At 43.1% G+C, this 25,732-nt stretch overlaps 1 protein-coding gene across 5 annotated transcripts in view; it reads right to left on the bottom strand.

The window, feature by feature from the left end:
• ANKRD12 (ankyrin repeat domain 12) overlaps positions 1-25,732 on the bottom strand; it is a 174,042-nt gene that overhangs the window by 17,911 nt on the left and 130,399 nt on the right. For all 5 annotated transcript variants that reach the window (XM_074987439.1, XM_074987438.1, XM_074987440.1 and 2 more), the window contains one exon: positions 12,382-17,084. In XM_074987439.1, the coding sequence (XP_074843540.1) occupies positions 12,382-17,084 (4,703 nt within the window). The remainder of the gene's footprint in view (positions 1-12,381; positions 17,085-25,732) is intronic.

Raw genomic sequence — 25,732 nt, 5'->3', positions numbered from 1 at the left:
ATACTGCATTGTGGGGAAGTCCTCCAGATTATTCCTAAATTCTAGGAGATGAAGAGCCATTGGAGTTATCCCATGTCAGTGGCATCATGTCCAGTGCTTGATAGCTTCTAGGGTAATGAGCAAATGCTTCCTTGTTTGTATTAATAGTGCACTGCACATCTTTTACCATCAGAATCTACACCATGGAATTTTGGGAGACAGGAAGCAATACCATACAGATTAGCTTGATGGCTCAGTTCCAGAACATTTGGAAAATTTCTTATCTTCTGTAGATCAGATCTCTTGTGCTTGTAAATGGATCTAGTGGGTTCCCCAACTTGCCCCTGATGTGTCCATGATTTACATCATTGTCATGAAAGGGCCCACAAATTGTATTCTATTTTTTCTGTGTCTGTCCAGGCAAGATTCCACCATGTTTCTTCCCTGCCCCGCCCCCTCCACACTGTGCTGGACCCAGCCTCTCCCCTGGCCAGTGCAAGGCCTGGGCCAGCCCCCCAACAGAGCCCCCTTCCACTATGCCAGCCCCTCCACCACACAGAATGGGGCCTGGCCCAGCCCCCCAAGAAAAATGTTCCCCCCCCAAATGCCCCCCACACACCATGCAAGCCCCAGCCCCTTCCTTGGCCAGTGTGGGGCCCAGGCCTGCCTCCCCCAAAGAAGTCCCAGCCCCCCCAACACTGTGCAAGCCCTAGCCTCTCCCCCACCCAGCACGGGGTCCGGCCCATACGCTTTGGATGTGTATTACAACAACATTCTGTCTAGAACTTTCTTCCAGTCCAACTTCTGCTTGCAAGCAGAGCTGCAACTGGGCCTCCAGCATATATTACTTTTGTTGTGTCTGTCTGTCCAGGCAAGGTTCAACCATGTTCCCCACTTGCAGTGCGTTGGCCCCAGCCCCTCCCTTGGCCAGCACGGTGCCTGACTCAGCTCCCTGACGGAGATCCCCTCCCTCAACACCATGCCAGCACAGCCCCTCCCTCGGGCAGCGTGAAACCTATCCCATAAACTCTGGATGTGTATTACAACAAGTTTTTTTCCTACAACTTTCTTTCATACAACTTCTACTTGCAAATAGAGCTGCAATGGGTTCTCTAGATCAGTTTTGCAATTACCTGAAGTAGCATTAAGTCATTCTTGTTCATCTAATGCCTTTCCAGAAAATAAATTGAACTTAAAAGTTGTAAAGACTGTAGATGAAGTCTGGCAAATGGTGTCACATAACTGGAGGCTAATGTATGGCCTAATAGTCCAACATAAGTCCATAATGACTTAGGTTTGATTCCATCTTAACTAACAGCAATGGCAAAACCAGGAACCTGTCCCTCATCTACGCTCTGGCTAACCTAGAGTCAATTACAACTCCAATAAACTTTGCAGTTCACTCGGATGTCCCCGTCACCTCAAGCAGTTCACAGAAAAACAGATAGATACCCTGTTTCATCATGGGTGGCCCAGCTAATGAGTGTGAGACCTCACTCTTCACTAATGTGGGAGAGGGGGATCAGCTCTATGATGTCTAATGATGCACCCCAATAAGGTCACAGTGTCATGTTTTAAGGATGAAGTAAGTCATTCGTGTCTTGATTGACAGGAGGGTCTTAACTGATGAGATCCCTTCTGATGGTAGGGGAGAGAAGTCCCTGCTTGATGTCAGCAAACTCTAGTAGATTGGAAGCATTGTTTCTCAAAAGGTGGTGCCTTAGAATGGCATAGCTTCTGAGCCACATATTTAGGAAAGGATGTCAGCTACTCCACTAAAATATATCTCCGGATCTCAAATGGGACATCAATACTGATGTCTGTGTTGCATTGTCCCTTCTGTGTTCCATAAAGGCAATTGTTTTGCATTTCCAGTTTTAGAGGAAGTGCGGAAATTGCACGTTTTATCTCTGGAGGACTTGCAGGATACTGTTTGGAGCTATGCTTATGCTCTGTCCTGTCCTGCCTCTCCACTGCTTTCCAGAGCCAGGGCATAGGCATGAGATCTAGCAGTACAGCATTGGTGCTGAGGGCTTTGTAAGACTGCTACTGGTGTAGACCTAGGTCATGGCTCCTGCTTGAAGGCATGCTCACTAATTAGCTTTTCTTTGGTTTTGTGTGGCAGTTATCGCTTCTTTAAGGTCAGAAATGACTTTAGCAGTAGTTAGAGATGGTCTGTAGATCCTCCAGGAAAAATAACTGCACACTGAGCACCAGTCCAGGATGTTGCTTTCCCCCAATAAGAACAGTCATAGACTTTATCTGCCAGTGACGGAATGAACCTGTCACAGTGTGGGCCTAATCTGAATCCTGGCAGTTCTGAATCCACCAGTAGGCGTGACTGTTGGCCCCATACTACTGTATATAGGACTTACCGTAAATTATTTAAAAAAATGTTGGGGTCTGTGAAGAAGTTGTAGTAGTTCTTAAAAGAGCTGTGAAAAAAATTATTGAAGTTCTAAAGAAAGTACCATTCACTGGTTTGTGTGTCCCTGTCATGGGTAGTAAGAAAGAACCAAAAAAGGGCCCCAGATGCTTTGCACTTTATACCCTTTTATTGGCGTATGACGATGCTCTGCCCCAGACACCACTAAACAAAAGTTGTTGATCTCACATGCATGAAGTGCATGTCCACCTACAGTGGAATCCACATAGACACAAACTCAATGAAGAACTGTGTGAATCTGGGCTGATTTTACTATAAGTTTTTGTTTTTGTTTTTTACTGTGAGGAATTTTCCATTTACTTAATAGAGAATATCATTCTGAGATTTGGATTGGATTGCTTGCATCCATGGCAGTGGGTTGTAGTCTGAGTCAAATTTTTTTTCTTTTTTTGCCAACAGCATGTCATCTCCAGTTTCATTATACAGAAATGATTATACAGACCTAGACTTATCTCAGACTCTTCACTGAAAAATTAAACAGAAGATTTTTTTCAATCATAAGAATCTGCAGTAGTGGAGGAACAGTGAGAGCTGCAGGCAAAGTAAACTTGATTTGTCTACAAATATTTTTATTTAGGTTTATCCAGTTATGCAAGATCTCTTTCAAAATAAAATTAAAAAAAATCAAAAGGGGCAAGTGTTCACACTGTCTCAAACAATCTGAAGCTTTTACCTTTTATTCATACAGCATCTGTAGTTTCACAGTAAAAAATATAAATGGCAAAGAAAAATAACCTCTAACCGTATTTAAATAAATTCTCCCACAATGTACATGACAGCTCTGCCTCTTTGAAAAACTAATACTGCACATGGGAAAAAGTTTATTTTTATGCCACAGAATGCTGCGTTCTTTTAAAACAAGGAATAATCAGTAGACTGACTTTCAAATGGGTAACTAAAAAGGGAAGAAATATGTTACTTCATCTAATACTAATATTAATTAACAAATCTTCACTAGGCCACATTATTAAATGTCAGGCGCACCATAACTGGACATAAAGACTTCATAAGAGAAATTTTAAGCAAACAGCAGGTGGCACCATAAAACTGAGCTCAAATCATTTAATTATTGAAATCTCAGGTGTCAGACACTGCAATGAATTTAATCCACATAACTTTTTCTATTACAATGTTGAGTTATGCACTGACAACAGAGCATCCATTTTAAACAGCAACTGATGTCCCTACACCAAGTCACTGAGAAATACTCAGTTACTCTAAATATATACTCTACAGGTTTTCCTCTTATGATTCAATGTCCATCTCAAAAAACAAAAAAAAAAGTCTTCCTTTTGTTGACCAGTAGATATAACTAACATTTAGACTCACGTGACAAACACTACTTATAGGTTGGCTAGAGGGTTGCAGCTTCTGCTGGGTTACTGTCCTAGGAAGAAAGGTTTGCCTCTAACTCTTAATAGCGATGAACAAAATTCATCTTTTTTTTCTCCTGGTTTACCATGTATCCTGATCTTACAGGTCCAGTCTCATTTTGAGCCACATCATCTAGTGTGTAATCCAGGACAGAGAAAACAAAACGTCTTTCTCTCTTAAAACTCAAGGTGTAGTCTTGTCTGCACTGGGTATGTCTATAAAGAACGCTAAATTCAATTTCTGACACAGGTTTAAGCCCAAGCCCCACTTCTGTATACACAAAAATAGTTTGACTGAGGCCAGGAACCCATTCTGAATTCTCATGTTGCTAAGGGAATGGGTCAGAGACCAAGTCCCAATATGATACAGGTCAAAGCCCAGGCATTCTACAGCACTGAAGCAAATCAAGTTCAGATTGACAGACTCAAGTAGGGAGACTCCACCATTGTGATCCCAGAGTCCCTTGGGGCTGTGTTTCCTAGCCCTTCCATCTTAGTTGCTTCCCAGGAACCAGAACAACATTCTGATTCAAATGTAGCTGCTCAGCACTTAATCCTTCCACGAAGCTTGCTCAACTGTAAACACAGTGAACAAACATAATAGCATGGACAGCACCAAGAAGAAACACTGCATCCAGCATACTGCTAAGCTGGCCAGAGGAACACTGCCAGATTCTGTCTGGCCTCTCGTGTGAAGCAAGCAAGATGTTCAGCATCAGCAAGAGTGCAAGGTTTCACTTGGGGACCTCCAAGGTATCAATAGTCTCAGAAGTTACCCTGCCTCAAAGACAGAGTAAAAAAACATAGCTAGTGAACAGACCCCTCGTATATATCTATCCCAGAGCTGAAAACATGGAAGGAGAAACATTGGAAATTAAGCTGAAATGATTTATATCAATGTATGATGTCTTTCAGTGATGGTTTGAAATACAATTTAAGTGGCCTCTATTTTTGTGTGAATAAAATAAAGCCCACCACATAAAGCATCAATTCTGACTTTGTATTAAAGCATCTCTTTTGACAGAAAGAAAAATGTGATTTTTTACCATGGTCAGACAACAGGCTCTTTCATTTTTCTTTAAAGACAAACACATAGCACCAGGAGCCCAGAGAACAGTCTTTCCATTTGTAAGTAAAGAGAAAGGGTCTGACATGAGTTTCTTTGAGAGAGTTTAGATAAGGTGAACCACTGCACCCCCTACTATACTCCTGCCCCAGGTCACAAACCCCTCAGAGACCCTGCACCCCTCCTACACCTCTCCTCCAGGCAGAAACATCTTCTGCGCTCATACCCATACCCCTTCCCAGACCTTGCACCTCCTCCTGCACCCCAATCTGCCACCCCAGGTCACAATATCCTCCTTCACCCAATCGCCCTCCCAGACCCCACACACCCTCCTGCACTCTAATCCTCTATCATGACCTCCCTTCAGCTCCTAATCTACATTCCAGACCACACACTCCTTCATTAACATCATGGAACAGTGCGGAAACTGAACAGTTACTGAGGCACTATACAAAAAAGTTACTTTGACTTGGATCTGCTAACTGCAATGTGGATGCTGGAGCACTAGGCTTGAGCATAGGTTAAAAAAAAAAGTCAGTGTAGTATTAAAATACAATGTAAATGCTCAAGCTCAGGCTTCCCTACTACAGATCTGCTGGCTGGAATCTGAATAACCCCGATCTTACAATGCAGTGTTAGACAGCATTCAGTGCTCTTCTGAGAAATGTGCCTGGAATTAAAGATAATATTCACAGCAGGCTTGAGGGACTAGACCAGAGAATAAGTCTCCTCAAGGCAAATTAGGCAACAGATGTGAATGTCCAACTGTGGGAAGAAAGTCAGGCATGCTGTGCATTTCTTGAACTCCTTTCAGGTTTCTGATCTGAGCACAATCCCACTGTTAGGGCTACCATGGAGGGATTTGAACACTAGAGAAAGCAATGGACATAGCAGAGAGTCTCTAGTGCTCTCTGTGGTGACGGACAAGGAAATGAAGCAATTAGGGAAAGAGCATTCTTATGCAGCTGTGGTGCTCAACATGACATCTTGAGAAGGTGGTACTTTCATCCCATAGAAGACAACTTCAAAGAATCAACTTCTCACAAGTCTGTCACAAGAGGGCAATCCCAAAAGTAGAAATGCACACAGGTTCTCAGAAAAGAAAAGAAAAAAAGTACCGACTCAACAGCGCTTTTAATACAGAGAATACCTTTAAATATCAGAGAAACTTTTTTTGTGTACACCTATTACATGTATCACATATTATTCTCCATCTTCTATTACAGTGTTTGCTGAGATACTGCAGATCACTGCTTATGCAGAGGAAAAAGAAGTTACTCACCTGTGTAGTAACGATGGTTCTTCGAGATGTGTCCCCATGGGTGCTCCACAGTAGGTGTCGGGCTCGCCCCAGCGCTGCAGCTCAGAAATTCTTCAGCAGTCTCCGTTGGATTGCGCATGCGCCGATGCGCGTTGGCTCTTCGTGCGCTTACGGTCACGTGCGTGATCCGGTCCCCGCCAGTTCCTCATCAACCGTTCCGGACGTCTCTGAAAAGCACACAAACAGAGCTCCGAAGTGGGGAGGAACGGGTGGGTAGTGGAGCACCCACGGGGACACATCTCGAAGAACCATCGTTACTACACAGGTGAGTAACTTCTCTTTCTTCTTCGAGTGGTCCCCGTGGGTGCTCCACACTAGGTGACTACCCAGCAGTAACCCTCCCCAAAAAAGGAAGTGGGGACCCGATTTATGCGCAGCTTGCCCGTGAAAGGACTGCTGTCGACACACGTGTATCCTCATCAAGCATCCTGTGCATGGCGTAGTGCTTGGCGAAGGTGTCATAGGAAGACCACGTTGCCGCTCTGCAGATATCTCTCAGCGCGATTCCTTTGAAGAAGGCTGTTGACGCCGCCATCGCCCTAGTGGAGTGGGCCCTTGGCGGAACTGGCAGAGGAGTCTTGCAAAGCTCGTAACATAGTCTTATGCATGACACAATGTGATTTGAAATCCTCTGTGAAGATAGTGCTTCCCCTTTTGACCTGGATGCAATGGACACCAGGAGTCTGTCCGTTTTCCGGAAACGTTTAGTTCTATCGATGTAGAAGGCCAGTGCCCTTCTTATGTCCAGTAAGTGCAACCGTGCCTCTTCGCTCGAGTTGTGAGGCTTAGGATAGAACGAGGGCAACACTATTGGTTCGTTAATATGAAAATCTGAAGAGACCTTTGGAACAAAGGCTGGGTGCAAACGTAAGACCACCGCCTCTTTTGAGAATATTGTGAAGGGTGGTGTGGACATTATGGCCGTGAGCTCGCTCACTCTGCGAGCTGACGTGATTGCCAGGAGGAAAGCCGTTTTAATGGTAAGTAGTGGAAGGGGGACCGTAGCCAATGGTTCAAAGGGCGGTCCCGAGAGGGTGTGTAAAACTAAGTCTAAACTCCATGATGGCGATATTGGTTTCTGAGGGGGGTACAGATTTACCAACCCCTTTAGGAAGCGTGAGACAACAGGATGGGCAAATATGGTTGATCCATCCTCTTCATGTCGAAACGCTGATATAGCCGCCAGATGAACCTTTATAGAGGATAGAGGGAGTCCCTTTTGTTTGAGTTGTAGCAGATAGTCCAGAATCATAGGTATGGTGGCGTCCCGGGGTGTCACCTGCCTGGAAGAGCACCAATCGGAAAAACGCAACCATTTGTGTTGAGAAGTCTTTCTGGCGGAAGTCCTCCGACCACATTCAAGGACTTGTTGTACTCCCACTGAGTATGTAGTCTCTAGGGCGCCGAGCCATGGATTAACCATGCTTGTAGCTGGAGTCTTTGCGGGTGCGGGTGCAGTATTGACCCCTGAGCCTGTGTGAGAATGTCCGGTACTGTTGGTAGGGGAAACGGCCGATGCTGTGCCATGTGTAGAAGCAATGGGAACCATTGTTGCCGGTCCCAGGTTGGGACTATGAGTATCATGCGTGCTCTCTCCCTTTTGGCCTTCTCCAAGACCTTGTGTATGAGTGTCGTGGGACGGAACGCATAAAGTAGAGGGCCCTTCCATGGAATCATGAAGGCGTCCCCCAAAGACCCCTGTCCCATGCCCGCTCTGGAGCAGTACTGGGGACATTTCTTGTTGTCGCGAGTGGCGAACAAGTCGATTTGGGGAAAACCCCATCTGCGGAACACTTGGTGAAGCAGGTCTGAACGGATCTGCAACTCGTGTGTGGGCGCAAAGTGTCTGCTGAGCTGGTCCGCCTTGACGTTGTGGACACCCGGTAAGTATGAAGCCTTTATGGTTATATTGTTGGCAATTCACCAGTTCCACAGTCGGACCGCCTCCGCACAGACTGTACGAGACCTGGCTCCCCCCTGCCGGTTTATATAAAACATGGTGGTGGTGGTGTTGGTATTTACGCCGACTATTTTTCCGCGCAGATAATTCTGAAAATGCCTGCACGCATTGAACACTGCTCTGAGCTCTAATATGTTTATGTGCAGTGTCTTCTCTGCAGGGGACCATAAACCTTGAGTGGTCTTGTTGTCCATGTGTGCCCCCTATCCTGTATGGGAGGCATCTGTTGTAATGAACACAGTAATTTGTGGTTGGCAGAAGGGCACCCCTGTTAGTAGATTCTTGGGGTCTACCCACCATGTTAGTGACCTTTGTGCCTTTGTTGTAAGAGACACCATCTTGTGAACGGTATGGATTGATGGTTTGTATACAGTTAGCAACCAATGCTGCAATCCTCACATGTGCAGCCTGGCGTTTTGCACCACAAACATGGTGGTCGCCATATGCCCCAGTAGTTGTAAGCACGTTAGGACTGAGACAGTGGGGCTGTATGTTATTAGTTGTACGAGAGTCTCGATGGCATGAAAATGGGCATCGGGTAAATATACCCTTGACATGACGGAGTCTATCCGAGCCCCTATAAACTCTATATTTTGCATGGGGTCAGTCTTTGACTTTGAGAAGTTGATGATGAGGCCCAGTGACGTACATGTGTTTGTGGTGATGTGTATCATCTGTAATACTTCTGCCTGGGAAGCTCCCTTTAGCAGGCAATCGTCCAGGTACAGGAAGATGAAAACGCCCTGTCTGTGTAGGTATGCTGACACAACCGCTAAGGTCTTGGTGAAGACTCTGGGCGCTGAAGAGAGGCCGAATGGAAGGACACTGTACTGAAAATGATCTGTGCCGACAATAAACCGGAGGAAGCGCCTGTGCGCTGGATGAATTGCAATATGAAAATATGCATCCTTAAGTCGAGGGCTGCAAACCAATCTCCGTCGTCTAGTGCCGTAATTATTGAAGCCATCGTAGTCATCTTGAAGCGCTGTTTGCGTAGATATTGGTTGAGTGCCCGTAGATCCAAAATGGGCCTTCACCCTCCTGTCTTCTTCTCTGTCAGGAAGTACCTGGAGTAGAAACCTTTGCCTTGAAATTGCTCCGGTACTCTCTCCACCGCCCCTATGAATAGGAGGTGGTCCACCTCCCGCCTTAATTCCGGTAGGTGAGAGGGGTCTCTGAGAAGGGGTGCGGTGGGAGGATTTGGTGGAGGTAATGACTGGAAGGGGATCGTGTATCCCGTGTTTACAATCTCCAATACCCACTTGTCTGAAGTGATGCTTTTCCATTGTGGGTAGAACGGCTTGAGTCGGTGATGGAACATGTACTGAGATTGGCACTGAGATACGGTCTTGGTATCGTGACCCTCGACATACCCGTCAAACCTGCTGTCTTGTATTTTGCCCTGAGGAGGCGTTGCCTTGTTGAGGTCGACATCTAGGGCCCTTGTAATGTGGTTGTAGATGACGTCCCTGATCATACCCCCGTTGAAAATGGGTACATTGCGGTTGGTAACCATAACGGCGTTGTTGACGATAAAACCTTTTCCTTCTGTACGGTGGGGTGTACATCCCCAAAGTCCGAAGTGTCGCTCTGGAGTCTTTGCTCGAGTGTAAGACTGAGTCGGTTGATTCGGCAAATAATTTTATTTTGTCAAAGGGAAGGTCTGCAATTTTCACTTGTAGCTCCTTGGGAATGCCGGAGGTGTGAAGCCATGACTCCCTGCGCATTACAACCGCAGTGGCTACGGCACGGGCCGCTGTGTCCGCTACATCTAATGCAATCTGGACGCCTGCTCGAGAAGCCGCATAGCCTTCTTGTACAATTGCCTTAAGGATCGGTTTCTTATCCTCCGGGAGGAAGTCCATGAGGGCGGTAAGTTTGGAGTAGTTGTCAAAATTGTGGTTTGACAAATGGGCAGCATAGTTAGCCACTCGAAGCAACAGGGTAGATGATGAGTAGGCCTTTCTACCGAGGAGATCCAGCTTCTTTATATCCTTGTCCAGTCCCCCGGATTTATAATGGGACGTTTTGGATCTATGTTGAGAGGATTCGACTACTAGCGAATTTGGCTGTGGATGACTAAACAAGAATTCCATACCTTTAGCAGGAACGAAGTACTTTTTGTCTGCCCTTTTGTTGGTAGGAGGAGCGGAGGCCGGAGTTTGCCATATATTAGTGGCTGCCTCCATGATTGCATCGTCCAATGGTATAGCTATTTTAGAAGAGGACGGGGGCCTGAGGCTTTTAAGAAGCTTGTGGTGCTTCTCCTGCACTTCCACCACCTGAATGTCCTGAGATTGAGCTACCCTTTTGAACAGCTCCTGGAACTGTTTCAGGTCATCTGGGGGGGAAATGTCCCCAGGAACCACCGCTTCGTCTGGAGAGGATGAGGAGGCATCACTGTGGTATCTCTCCTCCATTTCCTCGGGATCCTGGCTGTATTGATATGGTTGTCCTTTTGAAACTTCGAGGTGAGGCTCAAAATCTTTCGATCCAGTCTCTGATTGGGAAACTTGCGGTGTTCCCCCAGGTGGAAGCTGTGCACTGTGGCGTTGAGGAGGAGTTGATGGAGATCTATGGTGAGATGCCAACCTCCTATGTTGATGCCCTGTATAATGGTGGCGGTCATAGCAACAGGGACAGGGGCCCGGTGATGGGGACCTGGACCATGACTCAAAGATGTAAGGGTGATGCAGAGAATGCCATGACCGTCGAGATGACACCGACGTATGGGGAGAGCCTCTGTGAGGATACTCATAGGGGTCTCTGCTAGTTGATGGAGAGAAGCATGCAACTCCATGAGATGGACTCTGAAGAAAAGGAGATGGATGTCTGTGGCAGGCTGAAGGTGTTGCTGCTCGTCGAATCTCCAGTGGTGATCGCGGCGATAATGGCAGCGCAATTACCTCAGGGGAGGGACTGCGGTGCCTGGTCTTTGCTTTAGCTTTTGCTCTTTCGGGCATCACGGGTGGTCTTATCGGTGCCGGCAGGCTCGGCACCGTAGCAGGTGCCGTGCTAGTTTCCGCTGCTCCCAGTGCCGTCGTTCCCCGTGCCGTCGTCCCCGGTGCTGCTGGGAGTGCTTCGCTCGGTGCCGCAGTAGCCAGTGCTGGTCTGTCCAGTGCCTGCACAGCTCTCGGTGCCGTCTCCTTAGGAACTGTAGGCCCCTGGGCGGGTACACGCGCCACGGCTTTCCCAGCAGAAGAAGCCAGCGTGCCCGGGCCCTTTGTTTCACTCGTCCCGCTCCCAGAGGTAACGGGCAGGGATCGAGCAGGAGAAGCTCTTCTCTTCTTCTGCACAGAGGAGATCAAAGAGGCAGCCTTCCTCTTGTGCAATCCTGACGAGCCCTCCTTATGGGGCTTCTCTGATGAGGCAGGTTGAAGTGCTTTGCCAAAGAGCAGCATTTTCAACCTCATCTCTCTATCTTTCCTAGCCCTATTAGTCAATTTGGAACAATGGGAGCACTTCTGGGGAACGCGTGTGTCCCCTAGGCGCCGGATGCATCTGCTGTGGCCATCCGAAGCAGGCATGGCCTCCCAGCAAGATTCACACTTCTTAAAGCCAGGGGACGACATTGTTAAATTTTAACTCTCTGAGTCCTTAGGTGCTAACAGCACACTTAACAGTCTATTTGCTAAACAATAGCAACCGTTGGCCTTTGGAGGCTTGACAAAACTAGCGGGCCTGCCTGGAGGCAGCCGCTGCAATCCTTAAAACAGTCTTTACTTCTCAAACGAACTATAACAGGGTAAACTAAAACTATAATAACTATATAACTGCTAACTATTAATATTCTAACTATTAACATGAGTAAAATAGGATTTATCTGTCTTGGGCGTTGGAGCCGGAGAGGATTCCGTCTGCAGCCGTTGGTGGTTGAGAAGGAACTGGCGGGGACTGGATCGCGCACGTGACTGTAAGCGCGCGAAGAGCCGACGCGCATCGGCGCATGCGCGACCTGACAGAGACCGTTGAAGAATTTCCGAGCTGCGGCGCCGGGGCGAGCCTGACACCTACTGTGGAGCACCCACGGGGACCACTTGAAGAAGAACCATGTGCCCTCAGCACATTTCATTTCAGCAAATGTTCTCTGCCCAACATACCAGAACGAAGGATAAAATTGTCAGATGTGGCCAAGCAAACTGTCAAACATATGAAAATTATACAATGAGCTGAAAAATTATATGAGCTGAAAACATGCCATTCATTGAATACACACTAAAGGATCTTGTTACTTACAGTTGGTATGCATATCTTGCTCAAGGGGTTGCCATCCAATAGGTATGATCCATTGAAGGTCACATATTCATCATAATACTGAGGTGCCTGAGGAATAACGCTACATAATAATTTACGTTTCTCTTCTATTTTTTTCCTTATATGCAAGTATTCAAAATATGGATTTGCTCTCTCTGAACTGTATGGCTGAATCTCTTCAAGTTTCAAAGAATCTACAATAGCTGCCAGAGACTGTTGGGCTTTTTCCTTAGCTTGCAATAAAGAGGGATTCACTTGTACAGGCTGAGGCACACGTGACACCTTTCTTTTGCGTGGATGATGTACTTGAGCATCATCATCCTCAATTAATCTTATCCTTCCTTTTATAGATGCTGATGACTCCGAGTCTTTTTCTGATATTTGTGTACAACCAATAGGATTCTGTTTACTCTGACTAGCAAGCATATTTGCTCTATTTCTAGTAATTCTTTGAGGAACTTCTTGCTGTTCTGTTTTATGATCCTCAGCAGTTTCTTCTATTAGTTTAACTGACTGCCTATATTTATGTACTACTTCTGCAGTTTGCTGTGAATTATCTTCCAAGTTAGATAATGGGTACTGTGGTGGGTCGTGTGTTGAAACATTTACTCTGTCATCTTCAGTACAATTATTTTTACTAGCTGATTCATTTATATTTCCTTTTGGTACTCCTGCATTTAATTCACATAGATCACTGTTAGCTTTACTATTATCCAAATGTGTTGAAACCAAATTTTCTAGCTGGGCTTTTTGATTTTGAACTTCTTGAGTGTTAGCTGTGCTACTATCTACTTCACTGGCTTGAGAATTCTTGTAAACAATTTTACTGAATGTATAACAATTTGTATTTAGTTGTGAACAAGCATCATTTCCAGTAAAATCCTTTTCTGAAAATAAGGTAGATATAGCACTAGTTCTTCCAAAATTTCCTGAACTATCCATAGTGACACTTTCAGGATATACAGTGATAAGCACATTGGCCTTTTTAATGTTTGATGGGAACAAAGTGTTCTCAATTTCTCTTGTGCTACTGCTGGCTGTATTCAAAACCGAATTGGTAGTTTGAACTTGATTTTGTTGCTGTTGTACAAATATAGGTTCTTGATTGATATTATCTGGTAAAGGTATGTGTTTAGACATACAGTCTATATTTGGGTGCGGCTGGATATGCAAAGAGCAGGGAGACTGTGAAGGCAAAAATGATATAGATTCCTGAAAATTTGAATTTCCCATAAGTTCAGTGTGTTGAGGTAAAAATTCAGACAGCTTCTGCTCTTTTAACGTCCTGTTTTCAGAATCAGGGAGTGCAACGACAGTACTAGTATCTTGCTCTGGCACTCCATAACCTGAGCAGTTGAAACCATTACTTGTTGAATTAAGTTTGTCAAAAGGCACATCCCATGGTTTCGTTAGTTGATTCAGGCCACTCTGACTACATGACTCTAAATGCATATGAATTTCTTCACAAGGAGGGCTCAGCTGAGTGGTATTTTTAATAATATTTGTATCCAATGTAACATGCTTGTTGCTACCAGTTTTAGTTGGAGAAGATGTAAAATTGGATTGCAAATGAGACATACTATTCTGAACATCCCTTTCAGGCAAACTACAAAAAGGTATTTCTGTTTTGGGAGAAGTACAAATATGATTTGAAACTGCTAGTAGAGCAACCTGATCTTCTTCAGCTGTTCGAGGGTGTTTTTTGTGTTCAGAAATAACAGTAGGCATACTGCATCTTCGCACTTCGACGACAGGTCTACAGTCATTTAAAACCACTTTAACATCTTCAACAGAAGATGATCTAATGTAGGCTGGTGGAAGTCTGTTGGCAAAAGGAGGTTTAATACGCTCCGACAACTCAGTTAGGCTATCCGTCTCTCTTTCAAGAAGGGCCGGTGATTTGGCCAAAAATGGTGATTGTGAAAAGGACATTTGGGAATCAGAACCTTCCAGCATAAAGTCTGAATCATATTCAATTATGGGTCTTGGAGTAGTTACTGTGGTATGGCAAGAATCTTCTGAACTAGCAACTGAAATCATGGATACTGACCTAGAGCTTAGACCTGTTTTTTCACTTTCTGATCTAGGAGATTTATTTAAGTTATCTAAAACTAAAGATGACTTTCCAGCATTTATTAGGTTCTTTGTGTCTACAGATTGGGATCTAGTACTTGTAGCGTCTTTCAGCTGCTTCTCCTTCGTGCAAATGTCTGACAATTCTGAGCTTTTTGAACGAATCAGCTCTTTGTTTTTTGATTCAGTTAATGAATGTTTTGTTTTTTCTTTATCTTTTATCTTGTTAAGTTCTAAACAGGACCGATTCCTTAATCTTTCCTTCTCTTTTTGTTTTATTTTTTCTTTATGTTTCCTATGCCACTGTTCAATTTCCAGATCTTTAAGGCTAAGCATTCTTTCAAAACTAGTTTGCATTAAATCATCATTGACTAATCTCTTTTCTCTAGGTCGAGTATCTTTTGGTGCTAGTGGTGGTTTAGGTTTAAGTTTTTCAGGTTCAAGTTTTAGTTTAGGAAAACTATTTTGCTGCATTTTTTCTTTGTGTTTGTCCCGTTCTTTGTATCGATCTATATCTTTATCCTTTTTATCTTTCTCTCTAACATCTGGGGTTTTCAACAATTCGTCTTTTGGTTTCTCTCTCAAGGACAATAATTTTTCATGCAATGCTTTACTATTTTCTGTAATATTGCATTTCCTCTCTTCTTGCATGTGCTTTGAGTTTGTTATTGTTAAGCCATCTTTATCTCTGGACTTTTCCTTTTTCTCAGCCTCCTTTTCTTTGTCTTTATTTTTGCCTTTTTCAGGTTTACTACAATCACTTTCTTTTTCTGATAGTTTGACTTTTCTCTCAACACAGTATTTTTCTTTGCTCTCAGGCAGATGTCTGTCAATCTTTTCTTTGTCGTGTTTTTTATCAAGTTTTTCTTTGTTTCTTTCTTTGTCATCAAATTTTTTAATAGCACTAAAATTTTTTATCTTATCATTTTCTTTATGACATTTGTCTGCTTGCTGGGAATTTGTCCTTTCCTTTGCTTTTTCTATACTTTCATTTAGCTCTGTTTTCTCTCTCTCTGGCTTGTAGTCATGTTTTACCTTTTTCTCCTTATCCAGATTTTTTCTTTCTACCTTCTCAATGTCCTTTTCTTTAACTGAGGTTCGCTTCTCAGCTTTTTCTTTATTTTCTTTGACATTTTTTTCCTGCTTTTCAGTATCGGTTTCTTTTTCTACTATATGCATAGTAGCAGGCTCATCTTTAATACCTACACCTGAACAAAATAATTCTGATTCCTTGTCTGTGATCATGTTCTCTTTTTGTTCTTTAGTATCCTTCACTTTTTCATCCTTACCTAACTTCTCAGTTTCCTTTCTGTTTTTTTCTTTTTCTCTCTCATCTTTAAAACTTCTCTCTTTTTGGATGTGTTTCTCTTTTATAGATCTATCTTCTTTCACCGTAGTTTTTTCCAGCTTTGATTTCTTCTCTGAGGGAAGAGATTCATGATCAACATTTAACAATATATCTTCAGGTTCATCACTTTTAAAAAAGTTCTCTTTCCAAAATTCTCTGTCAAACTCAATATTTCTTTGTACCTCTTTAGCACTATCTTTGTGTTTATCCTTTTCTACTTCCTGTTCTTTTTTGTGCTTGTCCTTTTCTCTCTCTTTATGCTTCAGTTTATGCTTTTTAAATGTTTTACCTTCCTTGTCCATCTTTTTCAGCATAAATTCTGAATTCTCAAATGCTGAACTATTTTCTTCCTCTTTAATTTTAGGATTAGATTTTTCACCAAACTCTAAGTGAAAATCTTTCTGATGCTTGTTTTTTTCTTTGTGTTTGCAAGATTTGCCACTAGAGCTTTCCACTAGATAGTCAGAATCAGTACTTTGATCATACCTAACTACTTCAGACTGTAACGATATGTCAGAACTTCCTGGTGATAAGCATGTTTTAGTGTTTTCTTGCTTTAGTGGTGTTGACTGCTTTTCACTTAAACCACAGGGATGTTTAGGAGATTTGCTAGCAGTGATTTGAAACAAGGGTAAAGTGGAATCTTCTTTAGGGCTAAAAGACTTTCTAAATGTCTCCTCCTCTCTAGCTTTGTCTAAAGGATCTAGTCCAGAACTAACTAAATTTGTTAACCTAGTATTTTCCTTTTCTTGCTTTAGTTCTTGATTCTCTTTATTTTTACTCTGATTTTTTAGCTTCCTTTTAACTTTCCCTTTTTGCTTGTGGTCATTGGAAACAGTATAGTCTTTTTTCATTTTTATATCAGAGTTGGAAGTTTCTGTGATAGAACAAGGAGGAGAGACCATCTTTTTGTCTTGAAGAATTTCTTCATCTGAACTTTCAGAACTTGAGTACAATACTCTGGATGGTTTCTGTTTTTTACTTTTAAATGATATTGGAAAAACAACTTTCTCCTGTTTCACAAATAAATTATTCTTTTCCATTTCATCCTCTTTTCTTAGATCCTTTCGAAGAATATGTCTGTCATCAATCATTTTTATTTCATCTTCATCATCATCTTTAAACTCATATTCATCAAGAGCAGATGAAAGTGGTGCCTTACTAGGGACCACCTGTTTGTTGTTCACCACAGATTCTTTTTCTGCTTCTGAATCAACATTCCCGTCTACACTGGAAGGATTTACAGATGGAGTCTCTTCAGAATCTAGATTGAGAAAACAAAACCAAAGAAAATAATGATGGAGATACTGAAGATCATTCCTTTTCTTACAGTTAGTGACAAATCATAGAATCATTGAACACTAGGACTGGAAGGGACCTCAAGAGGCCATCAAGTCCAGCCCCCTGCCCCAATGGCAGGACCAAATACTATCTAAACCATCCCTGATAAACACCTATCTAACCTGTTCTCAAATATCTCCAGCGATGGAGATTCCACAACCTCCCTTGCAATTTATTCCACTGTTTGACTGCCCTGACAGTTAGGAACTTTTTCCTAATGTCCAACCTAAACCTCCCTTGCTGCAGTTTAAGCCCATTGCCTCTTGTTCTATCCTCAGAGGCCAAGAGGAACAAAGTTCTCTCCTTCCTCCTTAGGACTCCCTTTTAGATACCTGAAAACTGCTATCATGTCTCCCCTCAATCTTCTCTTTTCCAAACTAAACAAGCCCAATTCTTTCAACCTTTTTTCATAGGTCGCATTCTCTAGACCTTTAATCATTCTTGTCGCTCTTTTCTGGACCCTCTCTAGTTTCTCCACATCCTTTTTGAACTGAGGTGCCCAGAACTGGACACAATACTTCAGCTGAGGCCTAACCAGCGCAGAGTAGAGCAGAAGAATGACTTCTCGTGTCTTGTTCACAACACACCTATTAATGCATCCCAGAATCATGTTTGCTTTTTTTGCAACAGCATCACCCTGTTGACTCATATTTAGCTTGTGGTCCACTATAATCCCTAGATCCCTTTCTGCTGTAGCTGTTCCTAGATAGTCTCTCCCCATTCTTTATGTATAAAACTGATTGTTCCTTCCCAAGTGGAGCACTTTGCATTTGTCCTTATTAAACTTCATCCTGTTTACCTCAGACCATTTCTCCAATTTATCCAGATCATCTTGAATTATGACCCTATCCTCCAAAGCAGTTGCAACCCCTCCCAACTTGGTATCATCTGCAAACTTAATAAGCGTACTTTCTATGCCAATATCTAAATCATTGATGAAGACATTGAACAGAAACGGTCCTAACACAGACCCCTGCGGAACCCCACTTGTTATACTTTTCCAGCAGGATTGAGAACCATTAAGAACTACTCTCTGGGTACGGTTATCTAACCAGTTATGCACCCACCTTATAGTAGCCTCATCTAAATTGTATTTGCCTAGTTTTTTGATAAGAATATCATGAGAGACCGTATCAAATGCTTTACTAAAGTCTAGGTATACCACACCTATGGCTTCTCCCCTATCCGCAAGGCTCGTTAGCCTATCAAAGAACACTATCAGATTAGTTTGACAAGATTTATTCTTTACAAACCCATGCTGGCTGTTTCCTATTACCTTACCACCTTCCAAGTGCTTGCAGATGACTTTTTTAATTACCTGTTCCATTATCTTTCCTGGCACTGAAGTTAAGCTGACTTGCCTGTAGTTTCCTGGGTTATTCTTATTCCCCTTTTTATAGATGGGCACTATATTTGCCCTCTTCCAGTCTTCTGGAATCTCTCCTGTCTCCCATGATTTTCCAAAGATGATAGGTAAAGACTCAGATACCTCCTCTATCAGCTCCTTGAGTATTCTGGGGTGCATTTCATCAGGCCCTGGTGATTTGCAGACATCTAATTTTCCTAAGTGATTTTTAACTTGTTCTTTTTTTATTTCAACTTCTAACCCTACCCCTTTCCCACTAGCATTCACTATGTTGGGCATTCCTTCATCAGACCTCTCAGTGAAGACTGAAACAAAGAAGTCATTAAGCATCTCTGCCATTTCCAAGTTCCCTGTTACTGTTTCTCCCTCCTCACTGAGCAATGGCCCTACCCTGTCCCTGGTCGTCCTCTTGTTTCTAATATGTTTATAAAAAGCCTTCTTGTTTCCCTTTATGCCTGAAGCTAGTTTGAGCTCATTTTGTGCCTTAGCCTTTCTAATCTTTCTCCTGCATTATTGTGTTGTTTGCCTATATTCATCCTTTGTAATTTGTCCTTGTTTCCATTTTTTTATACAATTCCTTTTTTATTTTGAGATCATGCAAGATCTCCTGGTTAAGCCAAGGCAGTCTTTTTCCATATTTTCTATCTTTCCTACACAGCAGGATAGCTTGCTTTTGGGCCCTTAATAATGTCCCTTTGAAAAACTGCCAACTCTCCTCAGCTGCTTTTCCCCTCAGTTTTGCTCCCCATGGGACCTTACCTACCAGCTCTGAGTTTAACAAAATCTGCCCTCCTGAAATCCATTATCTCTGTTTTGCTGTTTTCTGTTCTACCCTTCCTTGGGATTGTGAACTCTATCATTTCATGATATTGTAAATGTTTTGGACATGTATGGATAAATCATTAATTAATTACAGAGAAAATCTTCACCTGACAAAATACAAGTTTACAGTTACACAAAAGTAATAAAAAAAGACAGCATTAAATATTGCCTATTCCAGAATTCACCTGTACTATTAAGATATTGTTACATACTCTATTCCAGGGGTTAGCAATTCCCAGCACAGGTGCCAAGAGTGGCAAGCAAGCTAATTTTCACTGGCACACTAGGTGAGAGGCTCAGCCCCACCACTCGTCCCCCCTCCATGCAGCTGGGAGCTTGCTCAAAACCATGCTGCCTATGGATTAACAAAAGACCAGATAATGCTACCAACTACCACCTAAATGGTAAAGCTCTATATGTATTTATTTATTAATGAAGCTGTTGTAAGTAGGACCAGCAGTGACTTTAAAAACTGTCAGCAGCACTTGGATGGTACGTAGAAGTCAAAAGGTCAAATTTCGGCATTTTGCCTTGACAAGGTTGCTGGCTCCTGCTCTATACCTTAGAAGTCAGTGGTTTTGAAGTAGTAGTCTGACCTAGCCAGACATCTTTTACATATACACATTGAAAACCAAAACAAAAAACTCTTTTTTTGCATCTAATAAGTATGGTAAATCTATAGCTTTCAAATACAGAAAACAAATGTGAAAAAAGAGCAAGAGTATGACTAATACATTAGGAAATACTTTTAATATATAGCACATTACAAAAAGCAGTATATTTGTGTGATTCATCAATAAAGTCAAGGTAATATTACTTTATACGTTCTACAGTTAAGTGAGTACAACATGATACACTGATTTCATGCTTTAGTTTTTCACCTTTGGTGAACTAGGACCAAGTTCTGATTTCATTCAGTAATCTTACTTCAGTCTCAGTTTATCACAAAATTGCTACTTATGGCTTGTTTACATGTGGGTTTAGTCCACAGTAACATGAGTTAGTCTGATGTGAAAAATGCCTGTATACACACAATGTCATTCATTATAGAGCCGTCACTCTGCAATTACCAGTTACACAATAATCCTCTTTCAAGGTCTGCTAAGATACACCTTGATTTAGTGCAGCCTATCGTTCATTTGCATGCAATTCTGCCATACACTACATTGGCAGTCCTCCAAATGCTGTCCCTCATTGCTGTATGTATGTCACTAATCTGTTTATCTATATGTTTTCCACTGTCCAGGGATTAAGTTGACCAGATGTCCCTCCCTCCCGTTTAAAAAGTGCCAGAGAGCCAGAATTTGCCTGTTTATTTTTGTATTATCATCTATCAGCACTGCTAAATATTACTCCAGAAGCCTTACAACAAGCCTTGAGAAGCTGCCTGGAGCGATGCAAAGACCATAGATCTATTCACCACCTGGACAGAAGCAGTGATGCAGCAAGCCCTTGTGGCCAGGTACCAGAATAAATATATGTTTGTGGGCAATTCTATGCTGACTAGTTCCAGATGCAGTAAACTCTTTCATATCCAGCAATCTATCATCAGGAACTCTCAAATAACCAGCATTTTAACCGCAAGTAAATTTTAGTTACATTTTCCATAAGTACAGTCTAGTGAAAGTAAATATAAATAAACACAGTATAAATTTACAGTGTACAATACTTCTGTGGTTGGTAAATAAAGTATTCTGCATACATTTTTGTTTGTTTCTTAATATCTAATCTTGTTTTTCTTTAGTGTTATGCATTGTTAGGTATACCTCTCTATTGTCCAGAATATCTGAATATTTGGCAATCTCCCGGTCCTGGGGCTGCTGGATATGAAAGAGTTTACAGAATAAAGCAAACAGCAAAGGAGGGCTTACGTTAAAACCAGGGATGCCAGGAAACAGAAGAGACATAGAATATAATCTGTCCATTTTTTGAAGAGCTGGATGGGATTTTGAGCAATGACACTATTACTGAACCAAAGGAGATTATTTACTCTGCTGCCCACCCTTCCCCCATAGGCCAGCCCTTCAATCCCTGCTGATGTGTCACTTATCCCAGACTATGAAGAGTTTGCAATGCTTACAATCAGTTTTCCCCTCTGCCTATGATATAAAACTATCTACAGTTGAACAATTTCAGTACTCAGGCCTGAGATTCAGAAAATAAGAACAGGAATCCAACAGCTATCCTAGCTGTTCCCATCTTCCAGTCAGTGTCCTGTTGACTGCTCAAATCTTTGAGTAAAGCTGAGATGCAGAGCCTATCTCCCTTATTCTCACAAACGTCAAGCAAAATATAATATGCAACTATAATCTTAACCAACCTTTTTTCTGTAGCTTCCAACTTAGCCCATAAACAGCGGTATTCCTTTCAAACGGCCACATGCACACTACACTCAACTATCAGGCTATGTCTACACTAGAGGGTTAGTCAACAAAACCTGGGGAGAATCCAGGTTCCCAAGGCAGTCTGTTGACAGAACACAGCACTTTTCTCGACAGCCGTATCCCACTTCCCACAAGGCATAATGCCTCGGTCGACAGAAAGACAGCCTGGATGTTCCAGGGGGAGCCCTTTGTCGACAAAATACCAGGCAGCCCTGTCTGCTGTGCTTCCGGTTGGCTGTTCTGCTGATAGTGTAGCCAGGCAGTCCAGCTGCTCTCTGTCAACAGAGTAGATCACTCTTGAGAGCCACGTGACAGTTTAACCATGATGTGTTGACAGAAGTTTTGTCAGATGATATCTTCCCACAAAAATTCTGTTGACAAATTGCTGTAATTCAAAAAACGGTGCTAGCTCTCCCAGAAAGAAATCATAGAACAATAGAGCTGGAAGAGACCTAAAAAAGCCATTGAGTCCAGCCCCCTGCTCTAAGCAGGACCAAACCCATCAGATCAGCCCTACCAGGGCTTTGTTGAGGCGAGACTTAAACACCTCCAGGGATGGAGACTCCACTACTTCCCTGGGAAGACCATTCCAATGCTTCACCACCCTCCTGGTGAAAAAGCTTTTCCTAATGTTCAACCTGGACCTTCCCAACTGCAACAAGAGACCATTGTTCTGTGTTCTGCCATCCATGACCACTGTGAACAGCCTCTCTCCAGCCTCTTTGCAGCCTCCCTTCAGTAAGTTGAAAGCTGTTATCAAGTCCCCCCTCAGTCTTCTCTTCTGCAGCGAGAAGTCCCAATTCCCTCAACCTTTCTTCATGAGTCATATGCTCCAGCCCCCTAATTATTTTAGCCGCCCTCCACTGGACCCTCTCCAGTGTATCCACATCCTACCTATAACTGGGGGCCCAGAACTGGACAGAGTACTCCAGATGCGGCCTCACCAAAGCCAAATAAAAAGGAATAATCACTTCTCTGAATCTACTGGCAACGTTCCTCTTGATGCAACCTAATGTGCCATTAGCTTTCTTGGCTACAACGGCACACTGTTGACTCATGGCCAGCTTCTCGTCCACTACAACTCCCAGGTCCTTTTCTGCAAAACTACTACTGAGCCAGTCGGACCCCAGCCTATAATAATGCTTGGTATTCTTCCAGCCCAAGTCCAGGACTCTGCACTTGTTCTTATTGAACCTGATCAGATCTCTTGCAGCCCAGCCTTCCAATTTGTCTCAGTCAGTCTGGACCCTGTCCCTACCCTCCAGCGTATCCACGTCTCCCCATAGCTTAGTGTCATCTGCAAACTTGCTGAGGGTGCAATCCAACCCCTCACCCAGGTCATTGATAAATATGTCGAACAGAACAGGACCCAGATCCGAACCTTGGGGCACTCCACTAGAAACCGACCACCATCCCGACATCAAGCCGTTGATCAATACTCTCTGGGCCCGACCTTCTAGCCAGCTTGCTATCCATCTTACTGTCCATTTATCCAATCCACATTCCTTTAACTTGGCGACAAGAATATTGTGGGAGACCATAACAAAAGCTTTGCTTAAGGCAAGATAAATCACATCCATTGATTTTCCCCTATCCACAGAGCCAGTTATCTCATTGTAGAAACTAATCAGATTGGTCAGGCATGACTTGCCCTTCATGAATCCATGCTGACTATTCCTGATCACTTTCCCCTCCTCCAAGTGCCTCAAAATGACTTCCTTAAGGAGCCCCTTCATTATTTTTCCAGGGACTGATGCAAGACTGACCAGCCTATAGTTCCCTGGATCATCCCTTCTTCCCTTTTTTAAAGATGGGCACTACACATTTGTCTTTTTCCAATCATCCGGGATCTCTCCCTATCTCCATGACTTTTCAAAGATAACAGCCAAGGGCTCATCAACAGCATAAGACAACTCCCTCAGAACTCTAGGATGAATTAGGTCTGGGCCCATCGATTTATGGACATTTAGCTTTTTTAGATAGCTCCTAACCTGTTCTTTCCCCACCAAAGGCTGTCCACCTTCATCCCACAATGCATCACTTATCGCATTAGTCCGGGAGCTGTCTTTGTCCATGAAGACAGAAGCAAAGAAAGCATTAAGTACTTCAGCTTTCCCTACATCATCTGTCACTGGGTTACCTCCCTCATCCAGTAGGGGCCCCATGCCCTCTCTGATCACGTTCTTCTTGGTAACATGCCTGTAGAAACTTTTCTTGTTATCCTTCACATTCCTCACGAGTCGCAATTCCAATTGCACTTTCGCCTTCCTGATAACTGCCCTACATTCTCGAGCTATACATTTATACCCCTCCCTAGACATCTGTCCCAGTTTCCACTTTTTGTAAGCTCCCTTTTAGTGCCTAAGTTTTCCAAGGATTTCCCAATTAAGCCAGTCTGGTCTCCTACCATATTTACTTCTCTTGCTGTGCATCGGGACAGTTTCTTTCTGCGCCTTTAATAGGGCTTCCTTAAAATACTGCCTCTTCCCTTCATGGTAGCATCCCAGGGGATTCTGCCCATCAGTTTCCTGAAAGAGTCAAAGTCTGCTTTTCTGAAGTCCAAGGTGTGTAACTGCTGCTCTCTTTCCTTCCTTTGGTCAGGATCCTGAAGTCTACCATCTCATGATCACTGCTTCCCAGGTTGTCCCCCATCGCTACCTTCCCTATTAGTTCCTCCCTGTTTGTAAGCAGCAGGTCAAGCCGTGCACGACCTCTGGTCGGGTCCTTCAACACTTGTACCAAGAAGTGATCCCCAACATTCTCCAGAAATTTCCTGGACTGCTTGTGTACTGCCATATTGGTCTTCCAACAGATGTCAGGGTAATTGAAGTCCCCCATGATAACGAGAGCCTGCGATCCGGAAACTTCTCTCAGTTGTCTAAAAAAATGCCTCATCTACCTCATCATCCTGATTTGGCAGCCTGTAGCAGACGACAACCACCACAGCTCCAGTGCTGCCTACACCACTAAGCTTGATCCATAGATTCTCAACAGGCTTTCTCCCTCTATGTACTGGAGTTCCAAGCAATCATAGTGCTCTCTTACATACAGTGCAACCCCTCCTCCTTTTCTCCCTTGCCTGTTCTTCCTCAACAGTTTATAATGAAGCATGAGGCATCCGATTGGACCCCAGAATTGTTTTTAAAAAGTTTGACCCTAGTCCCAGAATTCCAATGGCTTCTGCTACGCATCCCACAGCACACAGAAAGAAAAATCCAAGATTGCACACTGCTCAACAGTAAAGCAAATGCCCATGGGGTACCCTCCCAGAATGCCACACACAGCATGCACAAAGCCGCCAACAAATTATGCAAACTAAAAGAGGGCACAGCCAATCTGTGTTTCGCTGTTAGTATAGCTTATGTATAACATATAAAAAAGCATGTGTCAACTCAACTAAACACCCTGTGTAAACTAGGCCATATTGTAAAAGGGATAGGATAGAAACATCAGTCATATTTTTATGCAACTAAAATAAAGTTTTCCCTCTTCCTAAGACTTGTATTTTTAAGCTTTTTTGAGACAGCTGAAAAAGAGCTGAAAAAAATCAGTTGTATTGTCCCTGTATTTTCTAGATTTCTATATTATACCAATAATTGCTGTACTCAATCACACTAATCAGCACGTAGTACACAATCTAATAAAGGCAAAAAACTTCTGTATTAAAACTAGTTTTATGGCCAGGACTTTCACATATCTATCTCAGCTTTTCTCCCTTATTCTCACAAATATCATGCAAAACACAGTGGATACGTCTACACTAGCCCAAAATTTTGAAATGGCCATGCAAATGGCCATTTCGAAGTTTACTAATGAAGCGCTGAAATACACGTTCAGCACCTCATTAGAATGCCGGCAGCTGCGACACTTCAAAATTGACGCGGCTTGCCGCCGCGCAGCTCATCCAGACAGGGCTCCTTTTCAAAAGGACCCCAGCAACTTTGAAATCCTCTTAAGGAATAAGGGGATTTTGAAATTGCTGGGGTCCTTTCGAAAAGG

Source organism: Carettochelys insculpta, chromosome 2 (genome assembly GCF_033958435.1).
Source record: "Carettochelys insculpta isolate YL-2023 chromosome 2, ASM3395843v1, whole genome shotgun sequence".
Lineage (NCBI taxonomy): Eukaryota > Metazoa > Chordata > Testudines > Carettochelyidae > Carettochelys > Carettochelys insculpta.
The sequence above is the reverse complement of the archived record's forward strand: the minus strand, read 5'-3'. Positions and strand labels throughout refer to the sequence as shown.